The 15,474-nt window shown below is 48.3% G+C and overlaps 1 protein-coding gene across 1 annotated transcript in view; it reads right to left on the minus strand.

Moving 5' to 3' along the window:
* The window catches only part of PREX1 (phosphatidylinositol-3,4,5-trisphosphate dependent Rac exchange factor 1), a gene marked incomplete at its 5' end in the record, with an annotated part of 189,410 nt that overhangs the window by 36,805 nt on the left and 137,131 nt on the right, over positions 1-15,474 (minus strand). Inside the window, 4 exons of the mRNA XM_039912880.1 lie at positions 167-239; positions 7,185-7,260; positions 10,941-10,990; positions 12,984-13,087. Coding sequence (XP_039768814.1) covers positions 167-239; positions 7,185-7,260; positions 10,941-10,990; positions 12,984-13,087 — 303 coding nt within the window. The remainder of the gene's footprint in view (positions 1-166; positions 240-7,184; positions 7,261-10,940; positions 10,991-12,983; positions 13,088-15,474) is intronic.

Raw genomic sequence — 15,474 nt, forward strand, 5'->3', positions numbered from 1 at the left:
CATACAGTGCTCGGCACAGATGAAGGTTCAACGGTGCCGCAGCCATTATTACGGCTATTAGGGAGTTATGTCAGGCAGGACCAGCTGAATGGGAGGGATGCAGGTGTGCGTGTTTGTGAGGGGGAGGTGAACCAGCCTCCCGGGGCAAACACAGGGATGGAATTACCGTGGTGCATGAAGCCATTGTTGCAGAGCCCGACGCCCAGCGCCACAGCCTCCTCCCGGGTCTGGCAGTCTCCCTGGCAACCAAAAGACAACATTAGTCACCTCAGAAAATCTCCTCCCTTAAACAGAGTCTCCCCTAATCAAAGTCCCCATGGCTCCTCAGGCAGGGCTGAAAGTAGCAGGTGCTCTCTGGAGGACAATAGCAGCGAGGAAAGTGCGGAGCTCCTCCTCTCCAGCTCCCACTCAACTCTGTATGAAGCATCCATTTCCTCCCCGCCCTCCCGAGGGGACAGGGAGACAAAAGGAGGAGGTTGAGGGAAGCCGTGTGGCCTAGTGGAAAGAGCACAGGCCTGTGGGTCAGAGAAGCTTCAGTTGTATTTTACTGAGCCCTTTCTGTGTGCAAGCACGGTACTAAGCTCTTGGAAGAGTACGATATAACACAAACTCATTCCCTGCCCACAACGAGTTTCCAGTCTAATCCCGGCTCCGTCACTTCTCTGCTGTGTGACCTTGGGTACGGCACTTCATTTCTCTGTGCTTCAGTTCCCTCATCTGCAAAATGGGGATTCAGAGCCTGTTTGCTCTCCTACTTACCTGTGAACCCCTTGTGGGACCTGGTTATCTTGTATATACCTTAGAGCTTGGTACACTGCTTGGCACATAGTAAGGGCTTAACAAATACCATAATTATTATTATCATTCAAGATAGCTAGGAACCACTTTGCAACACTCACACTCACAAGTAGAAATGTCCGTCTTCTGCACATCTGGGACAAATGGATTCAATCCCTGCTCTACTTTACATGATTCTGGCACAGTTCCCAGACCATCCTCCTCTCTCTCTCAAAAATCAATCAGTGGTACTTATTGAGCACTTACTGTGTGCAGAGCACTGTACTGAGCACTTGAAAAATGAAAAACATCAGTACCTGTCATTTCCAAAGGACTATTTAGTTTAGTTTCTACACTGTGCTCTTGTTTTTCATAAGCACCAGAGATACCAACTGGGTGACTGATTCTCCTAATCTTAAAGGGGCCATCCGTTAATAATCAATGAGTCGATCACTGTATTAAGCTCTCACTCTGTGCAGAGCTCTGTACTAAGCATTTGAGGGTTACAGTAGTTTTAGTAGATATGATCCCTGCTCACTGGTAGCTTACAATCCAGTGGGTTCTTTACTGAGTGTGGTCTCTACTGAGTGTCTACTGAGCACTGTACTAAGGGCATGGGGAAAGTACAACAGAATTAGAACTCATGATCCCTGCCCTCAAGGAACATACATATAAGTGGGGAAGACAGGCCCTAAAATTACAGAAGGGAGGAAGAAGGGAAAGAAGATACGTATTTGAGTTAACGCTAAAGTAATAGGCTATGGAAAATATGTCAAAGTGAAAGCTCATTGTAGGCAGGGATTGTGTCTACCAGCTATTATATTTTACTCTCCCAAGAGCTTAATAAGGTGCTCTGCACACAGTAAGTGCTCAATGAATCTGACTGATTGATTGACTGATTGATTGACTGAAAGGCAGAGACCCAGGGAGATTCGAGATCTGGAAGCCAATGGGTGACATGAGAATGATTCCTTCAGCTCCGATGTTTAAAATTTTCACCCTGCTACGCCACTGAAGATTTCCTGACCTCGCCAAGCTGCTTACACCTGCCCACGCCCCACATCAAAAAGCCCAGTTTGTCTCCCCCTTAACCTGCCAGAAGATCTTGTGCGCCTTCGTATTCAAGTCACTTCACTTCTCTATGTCTCAATTCCCTTATCTATAAAATGGGGATTAAGACTGAGAGCCTCATGTGCTACAAGGCCTGAGTGCAACCTGATTCGCTTGTATCTTTCCCAGCGCTCACTACAATGCCTGGCACATAGTAAATGCTTAAAAATTACTATTATTCTTATTGGTGGAAAGAGCACAGGCCTGGGAGTCAGAGGTCATGCATTCTAATCCTGGTTCCACCACTCGTCTGCTGTGTGACCTTAGTCAAGTCACTTAACTTCTCTGTGCCTCAGTTACCTCAGCTGTAAAACCGGGATTACGACTGAGAGCCCCCTGCTCTTAGAACAGTTCTTGGCACATAGTAAGTGTTTACAAATACTATTATTATTATTATTAGATAATCAGATAGGGGTGAGCATGCTCACCACGGGCAGGTGGTGGTGGTACAGTGCTGACAGCATAAGCAGTAGCAAAGTCACAGAAGGTGATGGAAGGAGATGAAGGAAAAGGAGGAGGAGGAATAGAAGGAAGAAGAGGAGCAGAGTGGGAGAGCGGAAGAGTCAAGGAGGCAGGAAAGGTCAGAGTCATTTCAGTGATTATTTTCTTTCCATAAAGAAGGGAGAGTACCTGCAGAAGCCAGAAAATAACTCCTGCTTTTCTCTCCTAGCCTCAAACCCACGGATTTCCATGGTAACAGCTCCTCCGGAGAGCTCAAGGAGCAGCTCTCTAAGATTCAAGTGACCCATAGTGGGAAATGCTTTCAAAGCTCTTGGAGGAAACTGGCTCTGGATGGGCGGCCCTCTCTCTGCTCAGGCTGCTGCTTGGGGCAAGGGAAGCTGAAGGCTAAAGGAGGCTCAGCCCATCTGCTCTTTTGTTTGTGGGCTTGATGACCCCTCCCATCCACCACACACACACTTCAAATTTAGAAGCAGTTGTGCTGAGCTCATCCAGGGAAGGAAGAGGGTGTGGAGGATGATGTGGGGAGATGGGACAAGTGGAGAAAGTGTGGAAGGTGGGGGAAATCAATCGAGGGCATTTACTGAATGCTTACAGCGTGCAGAGCACTGTATTAAGCACCTGGGAGAGTGAAATATAACGGAGTTCGTAGACACGTTCCTGGCCCAGACGATGAAGGGAAGCAAACACCGAGAGGCAGCAAGACGTAGTGAATAGAGCACGGGCCTGGAAGTCAGAAGGTCATGGGTTCTAATCCCGATTCCGCCACTTATCTGCTGTGTGACCTTGGGCAAGTCACTTTACTTCTCTGGGCCTCGGCTCCCCCATCCGTCAAATGGGGAGTAGGACAGTGAGCCCCGTGTGGGACAGGGACTGTGTCCAACCCAATTATTTTGTACCTACCCCAGCGCACAGTACAGTACCAGGAACACAGTAAGCACTTAACAAACACCATTAAAGAAAACCAGGAACGATATGGGGTGCAGTTGCAGCTGGCTGAGATCCCACCAGATCAGAGGGGAGATGGCCCAGACAACACCGCACCATCTCCCAGCGTGGCTCAGTGGAAAGAGCACGGGCTTTGGAGTCAGGGCTCATGAGTTCGAATCCCAGCTCGGCCACTTGTCAGCTGTGTGACTGTGGGCAAGTCACTTCACTTATCTATGCCTCAGTTCCCTCATCTGTAAAATGAGGATTAAGACTGTGAGCCCCACGTGGGACAACCTGATTCCCTGTGTCTACCCCAGCGCTTAGAACAGTGCTCTGCACATAGTAAGCGCTTAACAAATACCAACATAATAACATAATAATCTCCCACGGACACAGCTCAAACAGCAAACGACGGCAGGACTGGAAAAGTCACGTGAACCTGAAACGTTCTTGTCCTTCCCCTGAGCCAAGAGTCTTTCCTAATCCTAACTGCCTACTCTGCGGAGAAGAGAACGTTTGCCTCACCAAAGCAGAGCTCAGGTACTTGCCTGCTGTGACTTTAGCCAAGTCATTTAACTCCTCCATTATCTTGTAAGCTCCTTGAGGGCAAGGGTGAGGCCTACCAACTCCGTGGTATCAAGCTCTCCCAAGCGCCGGTTCGGTGCTCTGCAAACAGTTAAGTGTGCAGTGAATACCACTGACTGACTGATTCTCTGTGCTCCAATTTGCTCAGCTTGAAATGAGGATCCACTACCAACTTCTTCTCCCTCCACCTTTGTCTGTGAGCCCCATGTGGGACGAGGGGCTGTGTCCGGGCTGATTATCCTCTATCTAGTAAATAAAAAATAGTGGTATTTGTTAAGCGCTTACTATGTGCAGAGCACTGTTCTTAGCACAAGGTGATGAGGTCGTCCCATGTGGGGCTCGCAGTTTTAATCCCCATTTTACAGATGAGGGTACTGAGGCCCAGAGAAGTTAAGTGACTTGCCCAAAGTCACACAGCTGGCAAGCGGCGGTGCTGAGATTCAAACCCATGACCTCTGACTCCCAAGCCCGGGCTCTTTCCACTGAGCCACGCTGTATCTAGTAGTAGTATCAATCAATTAATGGTATTTATTGAGCATTTCCTACGTGCAGAGCACTGTGGTAAGTGCTTGGGAGAGTACAGTACAACGGAATTAGCAGACAAGTTCCCTGCCCATAATGAGCTTACAGTCGGGGCGGGGGGACAGATATTAATATGAATAATTTATAATGAATTATGTAAATATATGTTATGTTAGTATTACTAGTAGTAGAAGTATTACATGGATCCAGAAAGTTGTGAGCTGAGTTGTGTTTGCAGTAACTCCTGCCCTGTTGCGGAAGCCCAAGCCTAGGTGATGTTCAGAATGACTGAGGGAATATTTTGGGGGGTTTTTTTTCCTATTTCTCTGGACTTGTCAGCTATACAAATATGTCTGGAGAATCAACATGGGAGCGATGCCTTTTAATTAAATAAACACTGGAATGTTTGTAGGTTTTTCCTTCTTGGCTTTCCTGCTCCAGGGCTGCTTTTACACAAAGATGACAAAACCCAAATGCTCCAACCTCTGAAAAGGCAGCAAAAGCCCGGAGTCTGTTTGGAACTCGGTCAGGTGCTGCAGGAGGATAAATGCCTAGAGGGTACTCAAACACCCCCGACACCTCTCCCCACCCTCACCACAACTGGCCTCCTCATTTCCAGCTGCCTGGAAAGTGGCCACTCAGTCAGTCAATTGTATTAATTGAACACTTCTTGTGTGCAGAGCTCTGCACTATACTAAGCACTTGGGAGAGTACAATCTAACAGACACTTTCCCTGCCCCCAGTGAGCTAACGGTCTAGAAAGGGAGACAGACATTTATAGGAATAATAAATGACAGAAATGAACATAAGTTCTGTGGGGCTGGGAGGGGGAATGAATAAAGGGAGCAAATCAGGGTAACACAGAAGGGGGTGAGAAAAAAGGAAAGGAGGACTTAGGGAAGGCCTCTTGGAGCTTCAATAAGGCTTTGAACGTGGGGAGAGTAATTGTCTGTCGGATATGAGGAGGGAGGGCCAGAGGCAGGACGTGGGCGAGAGGCTGGCGGTGAGATAGAGGAGATCAAAACCCAGTCTCTCGGCTCGGCTCCAATTAAAAGCCGGAATTCCCTTGTCCAGGACCTACGGCAGCGGGGAAGACCCCAATTCGACTATCTCTCTTGCTAAGGCTAACTGGCACCTTGCCGCGGGGTAAGGGCACCTGGACTGTGTTCCCGCAATAAGCTGCCAACTCCGATTCGGCCAGGGCCCTTGTCGAAGCTGCTCAGTCTGTCCCTTTGGAACAATGAAGGCAAGAGCTGGGCTGGTGCATCAGCCTCAAGAGCTACTCAACAGAAGTGGAGGCTAGCACCTGCTACGGTCAGCTTCCAAGACTTGTGAACACCCCTGAGAGACAGAGACCATATGTTGTCTCCCAGCCCTTAGTACAGCGGCTGCAAACCGTGAGCACCGCATCTCAGTCCTCAAGAACCTCCAGTGGTTGCCCATCCACCTCCGCATCAAACAAAAACTCCTTACCGTCGGCTTTAAAGCACTGAATCACCTTGCCTCCTCCTACCTCACCTCGATACTCTCCTACTACAACCCTGCCCTCACGCTTCGCTCCTCTACTGCTAACTTTCTCACTTGTACCTCAATCTTGTCTATCTCACCACTGACCTCTCACCCACATCCTGCCTCTAGCCTGGATTGCCATCCCTCTTTGCATCCGACAATGACTCTCCCCAACTTCGAAGCCTTATATTGAAGGCACAATTCCGACTAAGCCCTCTTTTCCTCTTCTCCCCCCCTCTTCTGCGTCACCGTGACCCGCTCCCTTTACTCATCCCCCCTCCCAGCCCCACAGCACTTACGGACATATCTGTCATTTTATTTATATGAATGTCTGCCTCCCCCTCTAGACTGTAAGCTCACTGTGGGCAGGGAATGTGTCTGTTATATTGTACTCTCCCAAGCACTTAGTGCCATGCCCCAGTAAGTGCTCAATAAATATGGTTGACTAATTCCCACCCGTGTATTCTCTCCCAGCGTTCAGTACAGTGGCTGCACACAATAGGCGCTCAATACTATTACTACTATACACTGGCCCCTCAGATTTCCCATTTGTCAATGCTCCTTTTTGAAGACAGATATCTTCCCCCTTGCCCTTTTCTTTTTCCAGCAAGCCTCAGTCTCTGAAGACACATGGTGTTTAACTTGAGCAACGCGTGCTGCCCTTGATGAGCCCGGAGAGAAGCAGGTGTGCTTGGAATCAAGACCATCTGAAAGTGCACTCGAGTGAAACAGCGGGTGGCTGGAAGTGGATGGGAGGTAAAATTGGTCGAAAATGTTCTTCTCTAAAAATAAATCACTCAAAAAAAAAAACCAAAAAAACGTGCCACAGCAGCTGTGCCCTAGGATTGTGTTTGGAAACTGACCGGATGGTGTTTGGATGGGACATCACTATCACCGCTCTCTAATAACAATAATAATTATGGTATTTGTTAAGCACTTAGGACATACCAAGCATCATTCTAAGCGCTGGAGTAGATACAAGGTTATCGGTTGGGACACAGTTTCTGTCCCGCATAGGGCTCACAGTCTAGGTAGGAGAGATTAAGATTTAATCTCTATTTTTCAGATGAGGTAACTGAAGCACAGAGAAGTGAAGTGACTTGCCCACCCAAGGTCATACAGCAGAGCCGAGTTAGAACCTGTCCTCTGACTCCCAGGCCCGCTTTCTATTCACAAGTCATCCTGCTTCTCCGCTACAGGGTTGGAACGCGGGCCAGCGAGGCGACGCGGCCCTCGGATCAAACACCTCCAGAGAAGCGAGAAAAATCAGTCGCTTGTCAGGTCAGACCCACCTGAATGATCAGCCAGTCGACCAGTTTGCTTCCAGGAATCACCGACTTGTAAGTCTTCAGGTGGTAGTCTCGGTCTCTGTGTTAAAGAATGAATAAAAAGGGTGTTGGCTCTAGCACGTGAGACTGGGAAAGCCAAAGAAGTACTACTAATGGCATTTATCCAGTGTCCACTAGTTGCAATGGACTGTAGTAGGTGCTTGGGAAAGACAGAATGAAGAAGACACGCTCCCTACCCACATATGTCCATCACCCGCTAGACTGTAAGCTCGCTGTGGGCCAGGAATATGTCTGTTCATTGTTATAGCGTACTCTCCCAAGTGCTTAGTACTCTGCACCCAGTAAGTGCTCAATAAATACAACTGACTGACTGACCAACGTCTATCCTGGTTGGTTACACAGAGATTAACCATTACTACTCCATTACTACAGATTAGGTAACTGAGGCCCGGAGAAACGACTTCCCCAAGGTAACACAGGAGACAAGTGACAAAGCTGGGATTAGAACCCAGGTCCTTCTGACCACCCCCGACCTGGGATCTATCCACTAAGCTACGCTGCTTCTCACGTCTGCTAGTTCTGTTGTGCCATACTCTTCCCAAGCGCTGATTATGGGCCAGGCACTCTTCTAAGCGCTAGGATAAATACTAGTTAATCAGGTTGGACACAGTCCCTGTCCCACATGGGGCTCCCCATTTTACACTTGAGGGAACCGAGGCACAGGGAAGTGAAGTGACTTATCCAAGGTCACACAGCAGACAAGTGGCAGAGCCCAGATTAGGACCCGGGTCCTTCTGACGCCCAGACCTGTGCTCTATCCACTAGGCCATGCTGCTTCTCATTCATTCAGATTCCGTCAATAATATAAGAATAACCGCTGTGGAATTTGTCGAGAGCTTTCTACGTTCCAAGCACTGCACTAAGCAATGGGGGCGCAAGGAGCTTATATCCTAGAGGGGGAGACAGACATTAAAATAAATTTGGACATACACAAATGCTGTGGAGCTGAGAGTGGGGTGAATAAAGGGTACAAATACAAGTGCGAGGGTGACCCAGAAAGGAGAGGGAGTTGTCCTGTACTCTCCCAAGCACTTAGTGTTCTGCACGGAGCAATCACTTAATAAATAGCATTGAATGATTAAGTGACTTGTTCAAGATCACCCAACAGGCAAGCGGCAGAGTCAGGATTCAAATCCTGGTTCCCTGGCTGCCAGGCCGAGGGTTTCACCTCTAGGCCAAGCTACTTCCTACATTTAAGCTCTTACAGCATCTAAATCTTATTTTATAAATTAAGTTGCCGTAGCTCCTCCCGGGCTAAAGTTTCTGAACAGGATTGCCCTGAGGATCGAGGAAGAAGAGATGGAGGCTGCCCTGGAAAGCCCCACCCATGATGCTCCCCAGAGGTCATTCTCTACTGCTCCCACCCAGTTGCACAGGGATCCCCCACACAGGGAGCCCCCCAACCAGCCGCAGAGGGTCTTCACACCCAGATGCACAGGGAACCTCCATCCACCCACCTAGCTGAGCATGGACCACCCTCCGAGCTACACAAGGGCTTTGCACTCAGCTGCCCATGAAGCCCCCAAGTCAGCTGCAGGGGGACTCCCCAGCTAGGAAACAGGCAACAGAACTAGAGAGATTTTTCTATTTGCCCACAGGGAACTAGAGATTTCTCCACTCTCCCTCTGGGCCACTTGTTCATCCAGGGCCTGTGTCCTTCCTAGGGCAGGGGTTTCTCGCCTGCAGCTTGGTCAAGACAGACCCTGCTGTCCTAGGGGTGGGGGTAGAGGGGAGAGAGAAAGAAAAAGAGAGGAGAGGAGAGAGAGGAAAAAGAGAAGAGAAGAGAGGAGAGGGAAAGAAAGGAGAGAAGGGGGAAGGAGAGGGAGAGAGAGGAGAAGGGAGAGAGGGAGTGAGAGAAGAAAGAGAGGAGAGAGTCGGCAAGGGAGAGAAGAGAGAGAACTCGAGGTTCCGGGTGCGCGGGAAAGAAGGCAGGGGAGGAAGGGAGTTGAGCCAGGCTTGCCTGTTTCAGTTCTGCCACTGGGGAGGGAGTCAGGGGTGGGAGCTTGGGAAGGCCTGGGGGTCCTGACCCCAAACCTGGCCAGAACGCAGTGTGCATTATTGCAGAGTGAGTGGGTTTATCATCTCCGCTGCTCAGAGGACTCCTGCTAGCCTCAGGTTGGGTCCTCCTCAACACACCTGATCGATTTCATATTAAAAAATAGCACCTTCATAGCGAATGAGATCTGGCCATTTGAAAAACCCAAACTAAAAGAGGGTGCAGGGTTTTAAATCAAAACGCATCTCTTACATAACAACTTCTCTGATATACACAAATAGAATCCTGGTGTCCTAACCACCCACATTTGTGTTTCCTTTCCCAGCTGCCGTCGAGATATTTATCCCCCACCAAATGGCCATGACAAATGGGAGGGCAGCCGACCCTCTTCCCAAACTCTTATGAGCAGCGGGTGAAAGGGGGGCAGTGAGATAGATACACAGCATTTGGGATCCCAGGGCAGTGGGAACTGGTCTCTGGAAGCCGAGAGCAGAATTTTCTGCCAAAGTTCTGACCTAAGTCCCTTTAGAAGCAGCATGACCTGGGTGGACAGAGCACAGACCTGGGAGTCAGAAGGACCTGGGTTCTAATCCCGGCTCTGCCACTTATCTGCTGTGTGACCTTGGGTGAGTCACTTCACTTCTCTGTGAAGTTACCTCATCTGTAAAATGGGGATTAAGACTGTGAGTCCTATGTGGGACATGGACTGTGTCCAATTTGATTAGCTTGCATCTACTCCAGCGCTTAGTAAAGTACCTGACACATAGAAAGCACTTAACAAAAAGGTCTTATCTGTCTTCAAGCTTGTAGACATCAAAGGAACTAGTGATTGGTATTCTTTTCTGGGTAGGAGTCCCCAAATGAAATGATTTCAGCATGGGAGATGTAGTCAATCATATTTGACCATAGATGAGTCATTCAATCATTCATTCAATCATATTTATTGAGGGCTTATTGTGTGCAGAGCACTATATTAAGCATTTGGGAGAGTACGATACAACAATAAATAGACACATTTCCTGCCCACAATAAGCTTCCAGGCTAGATTAGACCTCAGGAATGACTTCCCAGCTGCCACAGTGGAGAAGTCACTGGAACACCTTGAGGAACTCTGAATCATCTCCTTTCTTGGTGTACATACATAACTGAGGCCCAGAGAAGTGAAGTGGCTTGCCCAACGTCACACAGCAGATAAGTGGAGGAGCTGGGATTTGAACCCAGGTCCTTCTGACTCCCAGGCCTGTGCTACTTTCACTAGGCAACACTGCTTTTGAATCCTATGGGGTGAGTTGATTCCCGGAACAGCCTGAACTTAATGCGGGGTCCCACCTGTCACAGCAGGACACTAATAATAATAATAGCATTTTTTTAAGAGCTTACTATGCGTGAAGCACTGTTCTAAATGCTGAGACCATATAGCAGACAAACTACAGTGCCGAGATTAGAACCCAGGTCCTTCTGACTTCCAGACCCATGCTTTGTCTACTAGACCAGGCTGTTTCTGACCTTTAGGGAGCACCCAAAGGTCCCTCACGCCCAAAGAGCTGGCCCTTGGCCACCAGACGGGGAGGGATCCCCCGAGGGAGGATAAATTCAGCAGCACTAACCACACTGACCACAGACATTTAAGGAGGAAAGGGCAGAGGTCAAGGAGAAGGGTACCCTCTCGGCCCAGAAAACCATCAGAGTCAAGCCCGACTTACTTGATGACTGGAGTGAAAAGGCTGTGTAGCCGGCAGTAAAGTCTCACGCCCTAAGGAGAGAGAAATGGAAAAGGGCTGTGACAAAGCTGTGGCTATCGATCAACCAGCGATACTTATTGAGTGCTTGCTGTGTGCAGAACACTGTAGTAAACATTTGGGAGAATACAACCGAGTTGGTAGACATATTCCTTGCCCTCAGTGAGCTTTCAGGCTAGAGAGTCGGTAGATCAATGGCACTTATTGAGCACTTACTGTGTGCAGAGCACTGTACTCAACGGTTGGGAGAGTGCAATACAACAGAGTTGACAGGCTCGACCTCTGCCCGTAAGGAGCTTACAGTCTAATAGGGGAGAGAGACAAAAAAATAAATTACAGGTGGGGGGAAACAGCAGAATTAAGGATATGGACATAAGTGGAACGACCCTAAATCACAGACCTGGGTCACTTATCCACAAAGCAGCCGTCTGGAATTGTTCTGATAAATGCTTTTCCCCCCATGGATACATTCTTTGGAATTAAAAAAAAAAAGTGAACTGGCATCATTCAGTTCACGCTCCCTTTATGGTTGATCAGTGCTCCCTGATGAGTAGTGTCTATGAGTGACCTCTCAAGTGAACACCTTAAACAGTTCCAGCTGTTTGGCCATCAGAGAAATGAAGACTGAGAAGTTAGAATCTGGACACCCTGTATGAGGAGCAGTGATGATGCTGATGATGACTGTGGCATTTATTAAGCGCTTTCTATGTGCCAGACACTGTACTAGTCCTGGGGTAGATACAAGGTAATTGGGTTGGACATAATCCCTGTCCCATATAGAACCCACAGCCTTAATCTTCACTTTCCAGATGAGGTAACTGAGGCCCAGAGAAATAAAGTGAGTTGCCCAAGGTCACACAGCAGAAAAGTGGCAGAGCCAGAATTAGAACCCAGGTCTTTCTGACTTCCAGGCCCGTGCTCTATCCACTATGCCACACTGATTCTCAAGGAAGGGATAGACAGCCCAGCCCAGTCAATGCTGCCACTCTGAAATCTGGCCAGCAACTATTATATTTCTGCAGGCCCAGAGACATGGGGCTCAAGCATGGGCCATTGCCCGCCACAATGTTTTTTTTTCTTTTTTTTTAATGGTATTCACTAAGCACTTACTACATGCCAGGCACCGTACTAAGCAATGGGGTAGATACAAGCTAATCAGGTTGAACACCGTCCCTGTCCCACTTGGAATAATACTAATAATGTTATTTGCTAAGCGTTTACTATGTGCCAAGCACTGTTTGAAGCGCTGGGGTACATAGAAGCTAATCAGGTTGTGCCACGTGGGGCTCACAGTCTTAATCCCCATTTTACAGATGAGGTAACTGAGGCACAGAGAAGTGAAGTGACTTGCCCAAAGTCACACAGCTGATAAGTGGAATAGCCCGGATTAGAACCTATGACCTCTGACTCACAGCCTTAATCCCATTTTACAAATGAGGCATAGAGAAGTTAAATGACTTGCCCAAGATCACACAGTTTACAGATGGCGGAGCCAGGATTAGATCCAGGTCCTTCCTACTCTCGGGCCCAGGCTCTATCCACTAGACACTCTGCTTCCCATCTGTTTCCACATGTCCCTCTGAAAGAGCACTGCCAGAGACACCCCACAAACTACTCGGGAACTGGGATGTGTGAGGAAAAATTCAAAACACTGACACCCAGAGACACCCCCACAAAATACCTGGGGGAAACCCCAGGGATCTTTGTACTCTCCCAAGATCTTAGTACAGTGCTTTGCACATAGTAAGTGCTCAATAAATACGACTGAATGAATGATCTCAGATAGGTCTAGTTTAGGAAACCTACTGGGGAAGGTTTAGGAGGCAGAGCACTTCTGTGTTAACAGCAGAGCAATAAACAGTGTGCTCTGGACTGGGGTTGTTCACTCGGGTGCAACTTAGAGGAAGCCACTTGGGAGATCGTCTTGGGGAAGCATTCCCCAGCTCCCCATTAGCCCATCACACAGGGAAGGGGGGAAATGTCCGCTCAGGAGAGAAGATGACATACCTTGGACATGATGTCCTCCAACTCGCTGCGCGGTTTGTACGTCCCGTCATCATACCGGAACCTGTACATCACTTGCTCGTTCTTAAACTGGTGTTTATCTGAAACTGAATGCAGAGAACACAAATGATCACGAAACAGCATGGATAGAGCCCAGGCCTGGGACTCGGCAGAACCTGGGTTCTAATCCCGGCTCCACCGCTTGTCTGCTGTGTGACCTTGGGGAAGTCACTTCTCTTCTTTGGGCCTCAGTTCCCTCTGGCTGGCTTTAAACAACTGGCTTTAACATTGGCTTTAAAGAATCGATCACCTTGCCCCCTTCTACCTCACTACTCTCTTACACAACCCCGCCCACACATTTTGCTCCTCTAATGTTAACCTTTTCACAGTACCCAATCTCGTCCGTCTCGCCGCCGACCTCTCACCCATGTCCTGCCTCCAGCCTGGAACGCCCTGCATCCCCATATCCGCCAACGACTCTCCCCCACTTCTAAGGCTTATTGAGGGCACACCTCCTTTCCTCTACCCTGATTCGCTCCCTTTATTCATCCCCCCTCCCAGCCCCAGAGCACTTCTGTCCATATCTGTAATTTATTTATATTAATGTCTGTCTCCCCTTCTAGACTGTAAACTCTTTGTGGAAAGGGAATGTGTCTGTTATACTGTACTTTCCTAAGCGCTTGGTACAGTGCTCTGCACACAGTAAGCGCTCAATAAATATGACTGACTAAAAAGGGACAGCACATGAAATCCCTCTGTGCTGGGAAGGCCCAGTCCCCTTCCTGGAGGTTGGAGATACCTGAAAGGATAGGGCCTGAGCCTTCGAGGGGATAATCACAGATATAATCCCACTGAGAGGCTTTGGCACTCAAATGCCCAAATCTTCCCCAACCATTTCTCTGCCTCCAGACTACTCTTGCCTTTGAAATTGATAGGTCAGTTACCAAAGTCATCACAGTTCTTCATCAAGCCCTAATTTGGCTTTTTCCCCCATCCCTGAATGGTCACTTAACTAATCAATGGCTGAACAAAGAAAATAACTCGAGATTCAGGGGACTGGGACCTGTGAGGAGAGACTCAAAAACATTGACACCCAGATGACAATTACCTTAAGGCAAATTGATAGAAAAGGGGATTATAAACAGGATGTTAACAAGCTACTCTCCCTCTCACCAAAGACAGAACATGTGTCAGGCTTAAGGATTTAGTTAACTATAAGGGAACATCTTGACACTAAGAAATGCTAAAGCAAAGAACGGCAGAAGGCTGGGGGAAATCGCCCTCTCCGAAGATTATTAAAACCTGCGGTGACCCCACGTGTCTGGGATGATTTAAATGCTACCCAGAACTGTCAGCTCCTTGAGGGAAGGGATCATGCCTATGAAATCTGATGCGCTCAATCGGCTAATGGTATTTATTGAGTACTAACTGTGCATTCTCTACCAAGTGCTTAGTACAGCACAAAACAATCTGCTGTGGGAGCTTTGTATCACACACTTTTTAACCGGGCTAAAACCAGAAAATAACCAGGGAGTGTTCGCTCACTCGCTCTCTGTCTCTCTCTTCTCTTCCCTGGTCCCCCTTCTGCTGGCCCAACTTGACCTCTAGGCCGATAACCAGAAGCCAAAGCTCCTTGGAAGAAAAAGAAATTCCAGAGACAAGCACAAATCTAAAAATTTGGAAGCTTCCCACCTTTGCATTCCATCTGACACCAATATGTTTCTGCATCCTATGGAGACTGACATCAGACAAGTTAAGAAATCAGCACTTTTCTCCCCCTGCTAGTAACCTTATCCAAAGGCAGGCAAAGATAAGCTGAGTTGCCTCAAGTCAGTCTCCATTAAGGCTTTTTCTTTCTTGCCGGATAAGGATGCCGACATTTCTCTTCTTCCCTGAACAAAGAACTGGTTGGAAGATCCAACGCCACTTCTTCCAAAGGGCTCTTCTCACCCAGTACAGACTGCCTCACACCATTTCAGTCCTGTCTTCAGTTCCAGAGTCCTACTGAAGTTGAGTCCCTCTCTGCCTACATCACCCAGGTCTTCAGTGCAATCAATCGTATTTACTGAGCGCTTACTACGTGCAGAGCACTCTACTAAGTGCTTGGGAGAGTACAACAGAATGAGCAGACACTTTCGCTACCCATAACGGGCTAATCCCCGTTGTCTGTTTGCCGACGGGTCGCCCGAGGGTGTATATAAGCTCTTGGAGAATCACCCTTGGAGAAATCTGCCAATCAATCAATCAAGAAACAGCGTGGCCTAATGGATAGAGCACGGGCCTGGGAGTCAGAAGGACCTGGGTCCTAATGCTAGCTCTGCCCCTTGTCTGCTGTGAGATCTTCGACAAGTCACTTTAATTCTCTGTGCCTCAGTTACCTCCTCTGTAAAATGGGGATTAAGACTGTTAGCCCCCGGGGGGAGAGGGACTGTTTCCAACCTGTTAAGCTTGTATCTAACCCAATATTTAGAACCGTGCCTAGCACATAGTAAGT

This window comes from Ornithorhynchus anatinus, chromosome 8 (genome assembly GCF_004115215.2).
Source record: "Ornithorhynchus anatinus isolate Pmale09 chromosome 8, mOrnAna1.pri.v4, whole genome shotgun sequence".
NCBI lineage: Eukaryota > Metazoa > Chordata > Mammalia > Monotremata > Ornithorhynchidae > Ornithorhynchus > Ornithorhynchus anatinus.